At 37.5% G+C, this 11,770-nt stretch overlaps 2 protein-coding genes across 2 annotated transcripts; both read left to right on the top strand.

Annotated features, from left to right (window-relative positions):
- LOC133863678 (magnesium transporter MRS2-1) lies at positions 1-6,885 on the top strand. Its single transcript, XM_062299722.1, has 6 exons — positions 1-303; positions 986-1,613; positions 4,367-4,495; positions 5,290-5,622; positions 5,714-5,761; positions 6,341-6,885. The coding sequence occupies exons 2-6, from the start codon at positions 1,023-1,025 to the stop codon at positions 6,569-6,571; spliced, it is 1,332 nt and encodes a 443-aa protein (XP_062155706.1). The 5' UTR covers positions 1-303; positions 986-1,022; the 3' UTR covers positions 6,572-6,885.
- Positions 6,886-7,821: 936 nt separating this feature from the next.
- LOC133862203 (pentatricopeptide repeat-containing protein At1g80880, mitochondrial) lies at positions 7,822-11,557 on the top strand. Its single transcript, XM_062297967.1, has 2 exons — positions 7,822-8,458; positions 10,136-11,557. Exons 1-2 carry the CDS (start codon positions 7,839-7,841, stop codon positions 11,193-11,195), a joined length of 1,680 nt encoding a protein of 559 aa, XP_062153951.1. The 5' UTR covers positions 7,822-7,838; the 3' UTR covers positions 11,196-11,557.
- Positions 11,558-11,770: the final 213 nt, after the last annotated feature.

The following is an 11,770-nucleotide window of genomic DNA, read 5'->3' as shown; positions in this document are numbered from 1 at the left end:
AGCGCAAGCACCCGTCCGTAATTGAAGTGGCAGAAGAAACCTGTTGCTTCTTCTTGTAGTTGTAAATAAGAAAGATTTAGTCACAAATGATGACGCATATATTATTTTAGTCCCAGATTCTCTTGCTTCCTCTTCCTTACTACCTCCACAAAATTCTTAGCATGGTCTAGGGCTTCGGATTTTTGCAAAGCCAATCGCTACGAACGAAGGCGGCGATTCAGCTGAGACACCAGACCCTCCATCCGGGAAGGAAGAACCCCTTAATTCTTCGCTGCAGGCTTTTATTTTTTGGCACGCGTACAGGTAGGTGTAGATTTTGAAAAATCAGAGACCCAGTATGATTCTTGTTTTTTTTTTTTTTTTAGTATTATGCTTGAATATGATTTTTCGTGTTGTTTTTGGCTCTATTGGTCTCAATTTTTGAACATTTTGGGATTAAACAAGCTATCAAACGGGGAATTAACGAAATATTTGTCTTGTGCATTCGAAGGGAAAGATTTGTTTGACTGTGTTTTGCTCTTGTCATTTTTATCTTATTAATTAATTAATTATTTTTTTTTTCGTTTTTTGGGACTTTTGTATTTATATTTGCTATTCAAAGTTCAATGAGATGGTCTTCACCCAGTTTGATAAATTTCTCTTCTCTTTTATGGATGTAGGAATGCTGAGTTTAGATATGTTTGACAATGCTCAGTGCCAGTGGTGCCATATCTGCTAGTCCAAGTTGTGGGAATAGTCTTTTTGAAGTTTTGAGTTTTGACTACCCGGATAAAACCTTACAACTTATTAAGTTAGATAATCCATTGCATGATCAAAATATGTTAAGTATATGAAAACCTCAAAAAGAAGCTTTTAGTGAATGAGTGCCATCAATATCTAATGTGGGTAACGCTTAGTTGAGATAATTGAGTAGATTTTTAATCTTATATTCTCAAATTGTAGCGGCAACCATACTAGTAAATAATTGGTGCATTTATTTTGTCAGCTGTTTTGCGAGCTGCTGCACTTGAAGCTCATTGTTAATGGCGGATCTTAAAGAACGCCTGCTTCCTCCAAAACCTCAGTCAGCTGTAAACCTTAGAGATACATCTTATCGATCTTCAACCTCTGGGCGGCAACCTTTCCAGGGTATGGATTTTTTGGGGCTCAAGAAACGGGGCCAAGGCCTTCGATCTTGGATTCGTGTTGATGCATCTGGGAATTCCCAAGTCATTGAGGTTGACAAATTCACTATGATGAGGCGTTGTGATCTTCCGGCCCGTGATCTACGCCTGCTTGATCCCCTATTTGTTTACCCCTCAACAATCCTTGGTAGGGAGAAGGCTATTGTTGTAAATTTGGAGCAGATTCGATGCATTATCACAGCAGATGAGGTTCTGCTCTTAAATTCCCTAGATAGTTATGTATTGCAATATGTGGTGGAGCTACAACGGCGGTTGACGGCAAATGGTGTGAGTGAGGTCTGGCAGTCAGATGCTGCTGACTTGTACCGAAGGAGGGGAAGTAGAAATTTTGACAATGGGTTTGGGAGCCCATCACCGGACTATTTGCCTTTCGAGTTTAGGGCACTGGAAGTTGCTCTGGAAGCTGCTTGTACATTTCTCGACTCTCAGGTGCGTACAAGAGCAAGACTAGATTGTACAATGTACTTGTCTGTCATTACTCTCTCCCTCTTTCGTTATTGCATTTGTTTGAATGATGTGTTTACACTTTTGGCCAAGATGAGTGCTTACTAATGTGACTAAAAGACTTCTTTTCATGAAAATGTTTAGCCAATTCTGTATCCTTGATAGACCTGTTCATGGGCTGGGCCAGGCTTCAATCAACTATTTAAACAAAACTGTAGAAGCCTGAGCCCACCCTTGCATGGACCGAAGGTTGATCCTACTTTCCAAGCTCAAGCCCAGCTCATAGAAAAAGAAAGCCCAAGCTCGTCCATAAGCCCAACAAAATTTCCATCCCCAACTTTAACTAAACCCAAAATGTTAATTTTCTAGTTATTTTTTTTAGACTAAAAATTGCCAGACTTCATCTAGGCTCACTTGTTTAGCTTAAGATTAGTGAGGCAAATTGGCTTTTAAATAGGGGAATGGTTCCTCTCTTGATACCTATGGTTGATGTGGGATACATAATGGCGGAATGCTCCACTACTACACTCCTTAGAGATGAAAGACTCTTGAGGAATCCAAGTCCTTCATTAGTAAGTTTTATATTTTTCTTTTCCTTATGTTTATATAAACACTTGAGCAAGTCAAATACAATAGATGTAATCATAGATTTCATTTTGTCAATAAATTTGTTCATATCTCAAAGGATCAAGGTTTGTTGTCAGGCCTGGCCAAACTGTGGTTTTAGGTATCCTGCCCAAGCATGGCCAGAAAAATTAATTGGGCCTTAACTTTCATTTAGTGCGTGCTTAAAAATGGACTTTTCCTTCGTAGGAAAAAGAATCTTACATCTATCATACCTGGGCCGGCAATTGGGTGTAAAAATGAGCCAAGCCTTCTTAAATGAGTCCAGGGTTGGGTTGGCCGGGTGGATTGCCGGTCCATGAACAGGTCTAATGCTTTTGTGGAATAGACTTTTAAAGCTTTTCAGGGATTCTAAGAGCTCTCAATCAATTGCAGCCAAACTGTCAGAAATGGGTGGAAAGAGCTTTTCATGCTTAAAAAGCACTTTATGCACACTCAACAGCCTGGGGCTTTTATCCATATGTGTCTATGTTTCTTCTTTATGCCCCAAGCCTTTCATGCTTGACTACAACTATAGTATCTATCAATATTTTGTTGAGACAATTACATTTGTTAAAGAAAGATGAACCGTGGTTTTCGGCAATACCAGTTGTACATGAAGGATTTTTACTGATACATGGAGTATTCTTCAAACCGATTCATCCATTAGAACTTCTGCAATCTTGAGTGTACTCGTCTTGGTGATAGTCTGACAGATGATACTTGTCTAGGGTGCAAAAATTTATGGACAAAGATTTCCTCTAAATTGGGTTGGAGGAAGTTCTAACCTAATCTATAAAAATGACATGTGTCCATTTTGCATGTGAGAAACACATGTTTTTTAAATGGCAAGGACAAAGTTGGAAGCGACTCATGCTTTTTTAATAAAATTTCTTCCAACTATGTCCTTCCTATTTAAAAAGCATGTGCTTTTCACATGCAAAATGGACTCATGACATTTTTATAGATTGGGTTGAAGGAAGTTCCTTCAACCTAGTTTGGAAGAAAACTTTGTCCAAAAGTTATTTTCTTACACGTGACATTTTTATAGATTGGCTTGAACATTGAGGAGGTGAATATTTGATGTGCCATTTGCGTGATTATGCAATTACTTGATGTCAAATTTCGTTTATGTTCTGATTTGCATATTGTCATACTGGACCAGAAGTTTTCAATGAACCTTTATGTGAAGATCTAAAAAGTTATGGATGATGAGTTCTGCAGGAATTACTTATAATAGATAGGCCTCTGATCCTTTTACAGTCATAGTACTAAAAACCTGAGCTGAAATATGGCGTATTGTCGCTAGGGTTTAATACTTGAGGAATTATTCATAAATCAGCAGATAAAATTTAAGATATAAACCAGTATCTTTTCTCTTTTTCCCTTGATTTTGTTTTAAAGCATTGCCATATAGGCATGAGAATTACAAAGGGTTTTCTGATAAATGTGCTGAGATTGGTGCTTATTCCTTTCTTAAACTTTGCCCATATTTGGGTGATGTTGGGAAACAAAATTCTGCCCACATACTAAGGATGGACCTGGGCCTTTTAGTGTGAATGGAAACAAAGCATTGGTGATCTCATTATGAGACGGCTGGACTGTTAGTAGGAGATATGGAGTTCTTATAGGATTTATTTTGTGAAGCCTGAGGGAGTTGAGAGCTACCATATCCTTATGCAAATAAGAGTTAGGTCTGAAAAGATTAGACTTTGAAACATGGCTTTCTCCTACTTCTTCGGAAGGAATTTTTGATATCTTATTCTGTCTGTTAGAAGCACAAGTAGTTCCTTCCATCAGAGGCAACCATAAGTCCACAGGTGTTTTGGTCTGTCAGGGAAAAAAAGAAAAGAAACATGGGTTGAAATCCTGATGGCTCATTAGGTGATTAAAGTTTTACCTCTCTCTCTCTCTCTCTCTCTCATGCACACACACACACACACACAAACAAAGCTTAATTAAGGGTAAAAAGATATAAAGCTCATATATGAAGAATCCTATCCATTTATCTTCTGGGGCTGCGTGTGCTATTTGTTAACAGGAAGGTCTCATAGCTTGTTTCATCATGTACTCACTGGCTTAACATTGATTATTTGAGCAAGTTAGTAACATTTAATATTTGGAATTTTCCAAAGGCAGCAGAATTGGAAATTGAAGCGTATCCGTTACTAGATGAACTGACATCAAAGATCAGTACACTTAATTTGGAACGCGTGCGTCGATTGAAAAGCAGGCTTGTCGCATTGACTCGGAGAGTTCAGAAGGTACTATATCTTCACTAGGGCTGTCAATGGGTTAGGTACAGATCTGGCTTCCCAGTAAAGGTCTGATTATATACTAGAGTTTGAACCCAAATCACATATTTATAAAAAGATGCAATCAAACTCAAAAATCAGAATAAAAGTATAAATATGCATGTATAATTTGAGTATGACTTTAACAATATCTATGTAAATTTGTCTGATACTGTTTTGTACTCAAGTATGACTTTTATAAATGTAATTTTACTGTTTTTTTTTCTTCTTGTTGAATACAACCGATTTTTAAGCAAAATTACATATTAAAATATGGTTTGTTATATTCGTGTGTGTGTGTGTGTATATATATATATATATTTAATAATTAATACTTGGTGTTTTATTCAGATTCAGATCGTAATTGGATCAAATCTATCCTAGTTCAAATTCAATCCGATTACAATCAAATGTTAAGAAGTACCAAAAATCGGTTGTATTTAACGAAAGAAAAAAAGAAAACAGTAAAATTACATTTAAATATTGTTAAAAGTCATACTTGAGTTCAAAACAGTATCAGACAATCAATCTGATCAATCTTGATCAAGATTGATTAGCATCAAATCGATCCTGATCAGATTGATTTGAGTACAACCTGATCAAGATTGGTTAGCATCAAATCAATCCTGACCCTACCTACTGACAGCCCTAATCTTTCCTGTGTTAACTGCTTCCTATATTATGCAAGCAAATGGTAGCCATCTTTTTCATTCCCCCCTCCCCCCCCCTCTCCTTTGCTCTCCTTTTTGAGTTGCATCTATTAGGTTAGGGATGAAATAGAGCAGCTCATGGATGATGATGGAGATATGGCTGAAATGTATCTTACTGAGAAGAAAAGGAGGATGGAAACATCCGTTTTTGGTGATCAGTCTTTGGTAGCATACAGATCAACTGAAGGTGCATCTGTTTCTGCTCCTGTTTCTCCTGTTTCTTCACCCCCAGAAGCCCGGAGACTTGAGAAAAGCTTGAGCATTGCAAGGAGCCGACATGAGAGTATGAGGAGTTCTGAAAGTGCCACAGAAAGTATAGAAGAGCTTGAGATGTTGTTGGAAGCATATTTTGTTGTCATTGATAGCACCCTAAACAAGTTGACATCGGTATTTATAGCACGGATTAAGTTTTAATCATTTTTCATCTTTCCTTGAGTAGGATGAAGAGACTTAAAATCATTTTCGTACCTTGTTTCAGTTGAAGGAGTACATTGATGACACAGAAGATTTCATCAACATTCAGCTGGTATGTTTTTTTATTTTTATTTTTTAATTAATTTTTTTTTTGATAAGCTTTTTTTAATTAATTATTTTGTTCCCTTTCTTGATGAAGAAGTATGTTCTAAAATTTAACGAGTCAATGTAAATAGACAGAGCATCATGAAATATCCTAACGACATTCAGCTTCACGTCAACTAGGGTTGCACTTTTCAATAATGATGCACAGAAGAAAACACAAGTTTGCGCTAGACCTTGCTAATTTATGATGAAGCCATTGCCCAAGTCTTGAAGCCCAATGACATCCTTTAATACTAACAACTAGGGTGGGATGTGCAAATGGCTTCTTTGGAAGATTTTATGTTTTCAAGTCAATATTAACGTGATTCCTTACTATTGTCTCTCTCTTTTTCACCCCCTCTCCCACAACCCCCAATCCAAAAAGAGTAAGAAAAAAAGCGTGATTCTTTCGATAGGCCAGATAAAACAGTAAATGTTCCAAGTGTAATCTCTAGTGGCGTCTTTGAATTTTATTAAAACTAAAAAAAAAAAAAAAAAACCAAAGCATTGAATGTTGGAATTTGATAGGAAAAATATGTGGTTGCAGGATAATGTTCGGAACCAGCTGATCCAATTTGAGCTACTACTCACAACGGCAACATTTGTTGTAGCGATCTTTGGGGTGGTAGCAGGGATCTTTGGCATGAATTTTTCAATACCATTATTCGATTACCCTGATGCCTTCAAGTGGGTCCTTATAGTCACAGGAATTATCGGGTTCATCATATTTAGTGCATTTGTGTGGTTCTTCAAGTACAGAAGGCTAATGCCACTATAAATTCATGAGGGATCTACAACCAGCAAGTACAGAGGAAAAAATCTTTATTGTTGTTTCACCTTTGTGTACTCTAGATGAAATCCAAATAGATACAAAGACTGGCTCTATTTTATTGCGATTCTTTTGTTTTAATTTAGACTCAATTGTTAGGAATTAGTCAAATATATATTAAGTATAAATTATTTTGAAAATTTGTGGCTAAAACGGAACCTCCTTTTGATCAAATGTATATTGGTACGGTTGGTGATACTATTATCCTATACTTGGACAGTAAACCATTTGAAGTAATTCAGAGGCATATGTTGACAGGACTATTGGATTTATTGTATTATGAGTACTCCATTGATCGTTGCAAATTGCATAGCAGTCTGTGTCCATTACATGTGTCAATTTCTTTTACCTTAAGAGAGATTTTAAGGGGAAAATTTACTTATTCCTTTGAGCAGATATTCTCACTTTTACTCCAGAAACCAAACCTGCTTGCCAACTGCCAAGCAATTATCCCAGAATGCCTCATCGCAACTACGATAGAAGCTCGTTCCAACAAGGCAGTCCCAGAATGCCTAGTTTGAATTCGCATTCCAAAGAAACTACTACTGAGTGAAAAATGTACCTCGTTAAGGTTTTTAAAATTTTCAATGTTGATCATCCGTTACTTTTGAGTTCGTATTCTTTGACGAAAATCAACCTAATGTGCGTTTTTAAGAACAAATCTCCTTAAAATATTCCTAAGAAAGCAGTAAAAACAATTATTATTTTTTTTAAAAAATTAATTAATTAAAAAGATAAAAAAAGATAACATGGACTGCCATTAAAAATGAACGAAATCTAGACAGAAGTATCAACTGAACTTTTTCATTAAAGACAGGTACCATTCGCGATACTTTTTTGAAACCGAGGCGGTTATTCCCCACTTTGGAGATATCAAATTACAAAATTGACATTGCGCTACGCCATGGGCCCATGGAGGTACTTTAGAACCAAAAAAAAAAAAAAAAATCAGTGGAACAAGGAGGTGGCGCCACCCTCTTTGTCGATGAGGGCGGCCCCATAATTCGGGATGCACAGCCTCCCCTACCATAACAAATGCGTTGGCTTTTTTTTTTAATCATGCAAATAGTGCATTTTTACACAAAATTGAGGCAAATTATTATTAATTAATTTTGTCTTGTCTTAGTTACAACCCTGATTATTATTAATTAATTTTGTTTACAAATCATTGATTTATTTATTGCATATCAAAATGGCACACTACGTTTGGTGACTCATGGCACTTCTTCCCTCACTTGCAAGGAGGCTTCAACGAACACATCCGCACCTCCTCCAAGCTCTCTTCATACTCCGCCCTATAACTCTCTCACCCTCTTCTTCTTCTTCACAACACCCATTCCTCAATTGCCTCTCTTACACATTTCATCGAACATGTTTCGTACCCTCTCCACAGACGCTCACGCACCGGTTCTCAACCCTCCAACCCTTCTTACCTCGAAACCCCGGATACCCATTTGACTTCCACAATTACAAATTCCAAACCACCCATGACCCGCACAACCTGGGTCTTCTCCGATTCCTCGAATTGCTCAGAGGAGCCTCCCAGTGTCCCTCAGAGGCAGAGGCCATGGCCTTTCTTGACGACTCAGGCATCGAAGCGGATACAGAAATGGTCTACTCGGCGATTTGGGAAACCAGGGAAGAGTGGAGACTGGCTTTTTTGGCTTTTAAATGGGGAGAGAGATGGAGCTGCAGTGATGAAAAAGCGTGCAATTTGATGATTTGTGTTTTAGGCAATCATAGAAAGTTTAATACTGCATGGTGTTTGATTCGGGACATGCATATGCACCGGTCTAAAATGGATACTCGGCAGGCAATGCTTATTATGATTGACAGGTGAGGTTGTGCTCTTCTTTCACAATCTTTGTTTGAAGTTTGGCTGTGTATTGTCTTAGATCGAAATAAGCATGTTTATGAAATAGCTATATTGATTTCTATAGTTAACAGTGTATCATCTGTGTATGTAGTTATATATAGAACTAAGGTTTGAGATATTTACTTCAATTTTCTACCATTTAAAGCTTAAAAATGGTATTCTAGATGGTTGTCTAAACTCTGGCTTCGGTGGATCGACACAAGTTGCTTTGAAATTTTAAAAATTAGGAAACTAATTTCCTCTTATTCATTTCCTGTATCTCTCCCGCCTTTGGCCCTGGTCCTAGTAAATTGCAATTGCTCAAACTCCTTCTTGGCTTATTAGTTTTATTATTATTACTATTGCGAGTGCCCTTGCCAGTGTTATTGTGTCCCACTTTGAAAAAATATATAGAAAAAGAATAGTTAATATACCTAAGTGGACCCAAGCCCATTAGCTTAGGCTTTTGGGCTAGAAATATGTATATTAATGAACTCCCTAGGTGATTCTCTTCCTAACAACTGGTATTAGAGCTATGGTTAGCTTCTGTTGCTGATACGAGTGTCTTGGTTTGACGCATTTGGTTTGGCTCCGATAAAATAGTGTGGTGGCTCTTTGGAGTACGTGTGACACTCTTGTGTAAAGGACTCACACGTGAGGGAGAGTTGGGTCAATGTGGAAGAAATTCACAAGTGAAGGGGAGGTTTGTTGCAAGTGTTGTTGTGTCCCACATTGAGGAATTATAAGGAAAAAGAGTAATTAATATACCTAAGTAGACCCAAACCCATTAGCTCAGGTTTTTGGGTTAGAATAATGTCCAAATATTTATATTAATGTACTCTTGGTGACTCTCTAGGTGATTCTCTCCCTAACAATTACTTTGTTTTATGAAGAGGTTGTCCAAAGCTTCGTCCCAACTAATATCCCGGCACGAGCAGTTCTCTCTGTCCCGTATGCATTGGGCAATTATCAAAGCCACGTGAGATCTTTAGGAGTGGTCTCAAGGAATTATTGTACAAGTGGTGTGCATCAATTCTTTTCATGAAATTTAACCTGAATCATGCCCTATTTTGAATTATTCCTGTTTCTACTTAATTAGATGGTAGCTGAATTTATATTTGTAAGTTGAGTTTCCTTTAGGTTGTAAAAAGTTGAAACAACATGGATATGAAATTGTTATTTTTAGTTGCTGTAGCCTTTAAATATACACAAAGTGGCTTGAAATCGTTGATCGTTAAACCTTTTCCTTGTCGCAAAAACTTGTGGATGTAGGCTTACGGCCGAACTATGCAAATCTTGTGTCTCCCTTGGAAAAGTTTTGTTCTACATTTCTATTTCAATTTTGTCTAAATCCATTATAATAAAAAGAATAGAATGATTAAAAAGTGCTTTTATCTAAATCTTTATCTCACAAAGGTTTATGACTTGATTCTATGTTTCTCTTTCGTTTTGAAAACACGTAAAATTTCATGAATTAATTATCCTTGAATTTGTTGAAGCTTCTCTTTTTGAAGTTCTTATTTTAAGGTTTGAGGATGAACAATAATTAGATATTATGGATGAGAGAACTGTTTAAATATTATGCTTTCCCTACCTCATACTCACAAATATTAATCCAAGTTATTGTTCTTTCTGTGTTCCCATTGGGTGATGATCAGATATGCATGTGCAAATGATCCATGCAAGGTTATTCGGATGTTCCACATCATGGAGACATTCAGACTGACCCCTGATCAGGAAGCATTCCACACTGTTCTGAATGCTCTCTGTAGAAATGGAAACATTGAAGAGGCTGAAGAATTTATGTTTGCAAAGAAGAAGTTATTCCCACTGGAGACTGAGGGTTTTAACATTATTCTCAATGGGTGGTGTAATATATCTCTCGATGTATTTGAAGCAAAGAGAGTTTGGAGAGAAATGTCGAGATGCTGTATTACACCAGACGCAACTTCTTATACCCACATGATTTCCTGTTTCTCAAAGGTTGGGAATCTCTTTGACTCACTTCGACTATATGATGAAATGAAAAAAAGGAGTTGGGTCCCAGGCCTTGAAGTTTACAATTCTTTAATATATGTACTAACTTGTGAGAATTGCTTTAAGGAAGCTCTCAATATCCTGGACAAAATGAAAGGATTGGGTTTGCAACCGGATTCTGCAACTTACAACTCAATGATACGCCCTCTGTGTGAAGCGAAAAGGTTAGAGGAGGCAGTAAATATATTGACCACCATGATGGACGAGAATCTCAGCCCTACCATGGAGACCTACCATGCATTTCTTGAGGGTGCAGGTTTTGAGGGAACATTTGAAGTTCTCAACCGAATGAGGAAAGTTGGTTTAGGTCCTACTGAGGATACCTTTCTTATACTTCTTGGAAAGTTCTTCAAACTAGAGCAACCTGAGAATGCATTGAAGATTTTCATGGAAATGAAGCAGTATGAAGTAGTGCCGAGTTCCACGCATTACTCGGTGTTGGTACAAGGGCTTGCAACATGTGGCTGGTTGATCAAGGCCAGGGAATTCTATGCTGAGATGAGAGCAAACGGATTTTTGGAAGATCCAAAGCTTAAGAAGCTCTTACAGGAACCAGTCCGAGGCAGTACAAATAAAGGGAAACAGCAGGTCCAACGGGGCAAGAGAGATGGGAGGGTGAATCATCACCACCAATCAAGAAAGAGGAAGAAATCAATCCGAAAGTCAAATTTGGAACTTTAATTGGATGCAAAAAGAGCATGGCAGGTTATCTGTGCAAGTTAGCAAGACTATGAAGAGCTATAGCTGCTTGTACATATTGAAAGAGTGACAGAAGAAGCTCCTGGTTCAAGAGTTTTGCTTTGGGAAACCTTATGGTTCATGCCATCTGGTTTCTCACTTCTCGATAGCCTAAAAATCAATTTGGCGTGTCCTGAGAGAAGCAACTTTGCCATTTCCAGTCAGGAAAAAATCTTTCATAGTGTTCAAATATCTGGGAGTCGGTGCTTTCAATTTGTTGCCATGGTATGCTTTTATTTGATCATTGTGGTTCATGTGATCCGTTGGCAATTGGTTCAATAACATAATCCTTTTTGTCTTGGGTTTATGATCTGTCCGCATATTTGGAATAACTTGCTTCTCTGTTTAAGAACTGAGTTTATATCACAAAAAGAGAACTCTTTGAAAGTTCCTAAAAATGTGAGTTACAATTGATCAAGATGCTCAACCCATTTATGGTGAGCCAGTCCTGAAGTTGCCCTGGTTCTCTTATAGTTGAAAAAATATGCATGTCACAGATTCTGTAAGTCCATAAATTT

The sequence above is a fragment of the Alnus glutinosa genome, chromosome 3 (genome assembly GCF_958979055.1).
Source record: "Alnus glutinosa chromosome 3, dhAlnGlut1.1, whole genome shotgun sequence".
NCBI classification, from domain to species: domain Eukaryota; kingdom Viridiplantae; phylum Streptophyta; class Magnoliopsida; order Fagales; family Betulaceae; genus Alnus; species Alnus glutinosa.
This window is presented reverse-complemented; position numbering and strand designations above follow the sequence as displayed.

Bases quoted from the DNA above. Each gene is read 5' to 3' on its own strand.
- LOC133863678 (XM_062299722.1), top strand. From the start codon at position 1,023: ATGGCGGATCTTAAAGAACGCCTGCTTCCTCCAAAACCTCAGTCAGCT. The intron at 1,614-4,366 runs GTGCGTACAAGA...AATTTTCCAAAG, and splicing joins GTACATTTCTCGACTCTCAG to GCAGCAGAATTGGAAATTGA. The intron at 5,623-5,713 runs GTATTTATAGCA...ACCTTGTTTCAG, and splicing joins CCCTAAACAAGTTGACATCG to TTGAAGGAGTACATTGATGA.
- LOC133862203 (XM_062297967.1), top strand. From the start codon at position 7,839: ATGGCACTTCTTCCCTCACTTGCAAGGAGGCTTCAACGAACACATCCG. The intron at 8,459-10,135 runs GTGAGGTTGTGC...GGTGATGATCAG, and splicing joins ATGCTTATTATGATTGACAG to ATATGCATGTGCAAATGATC.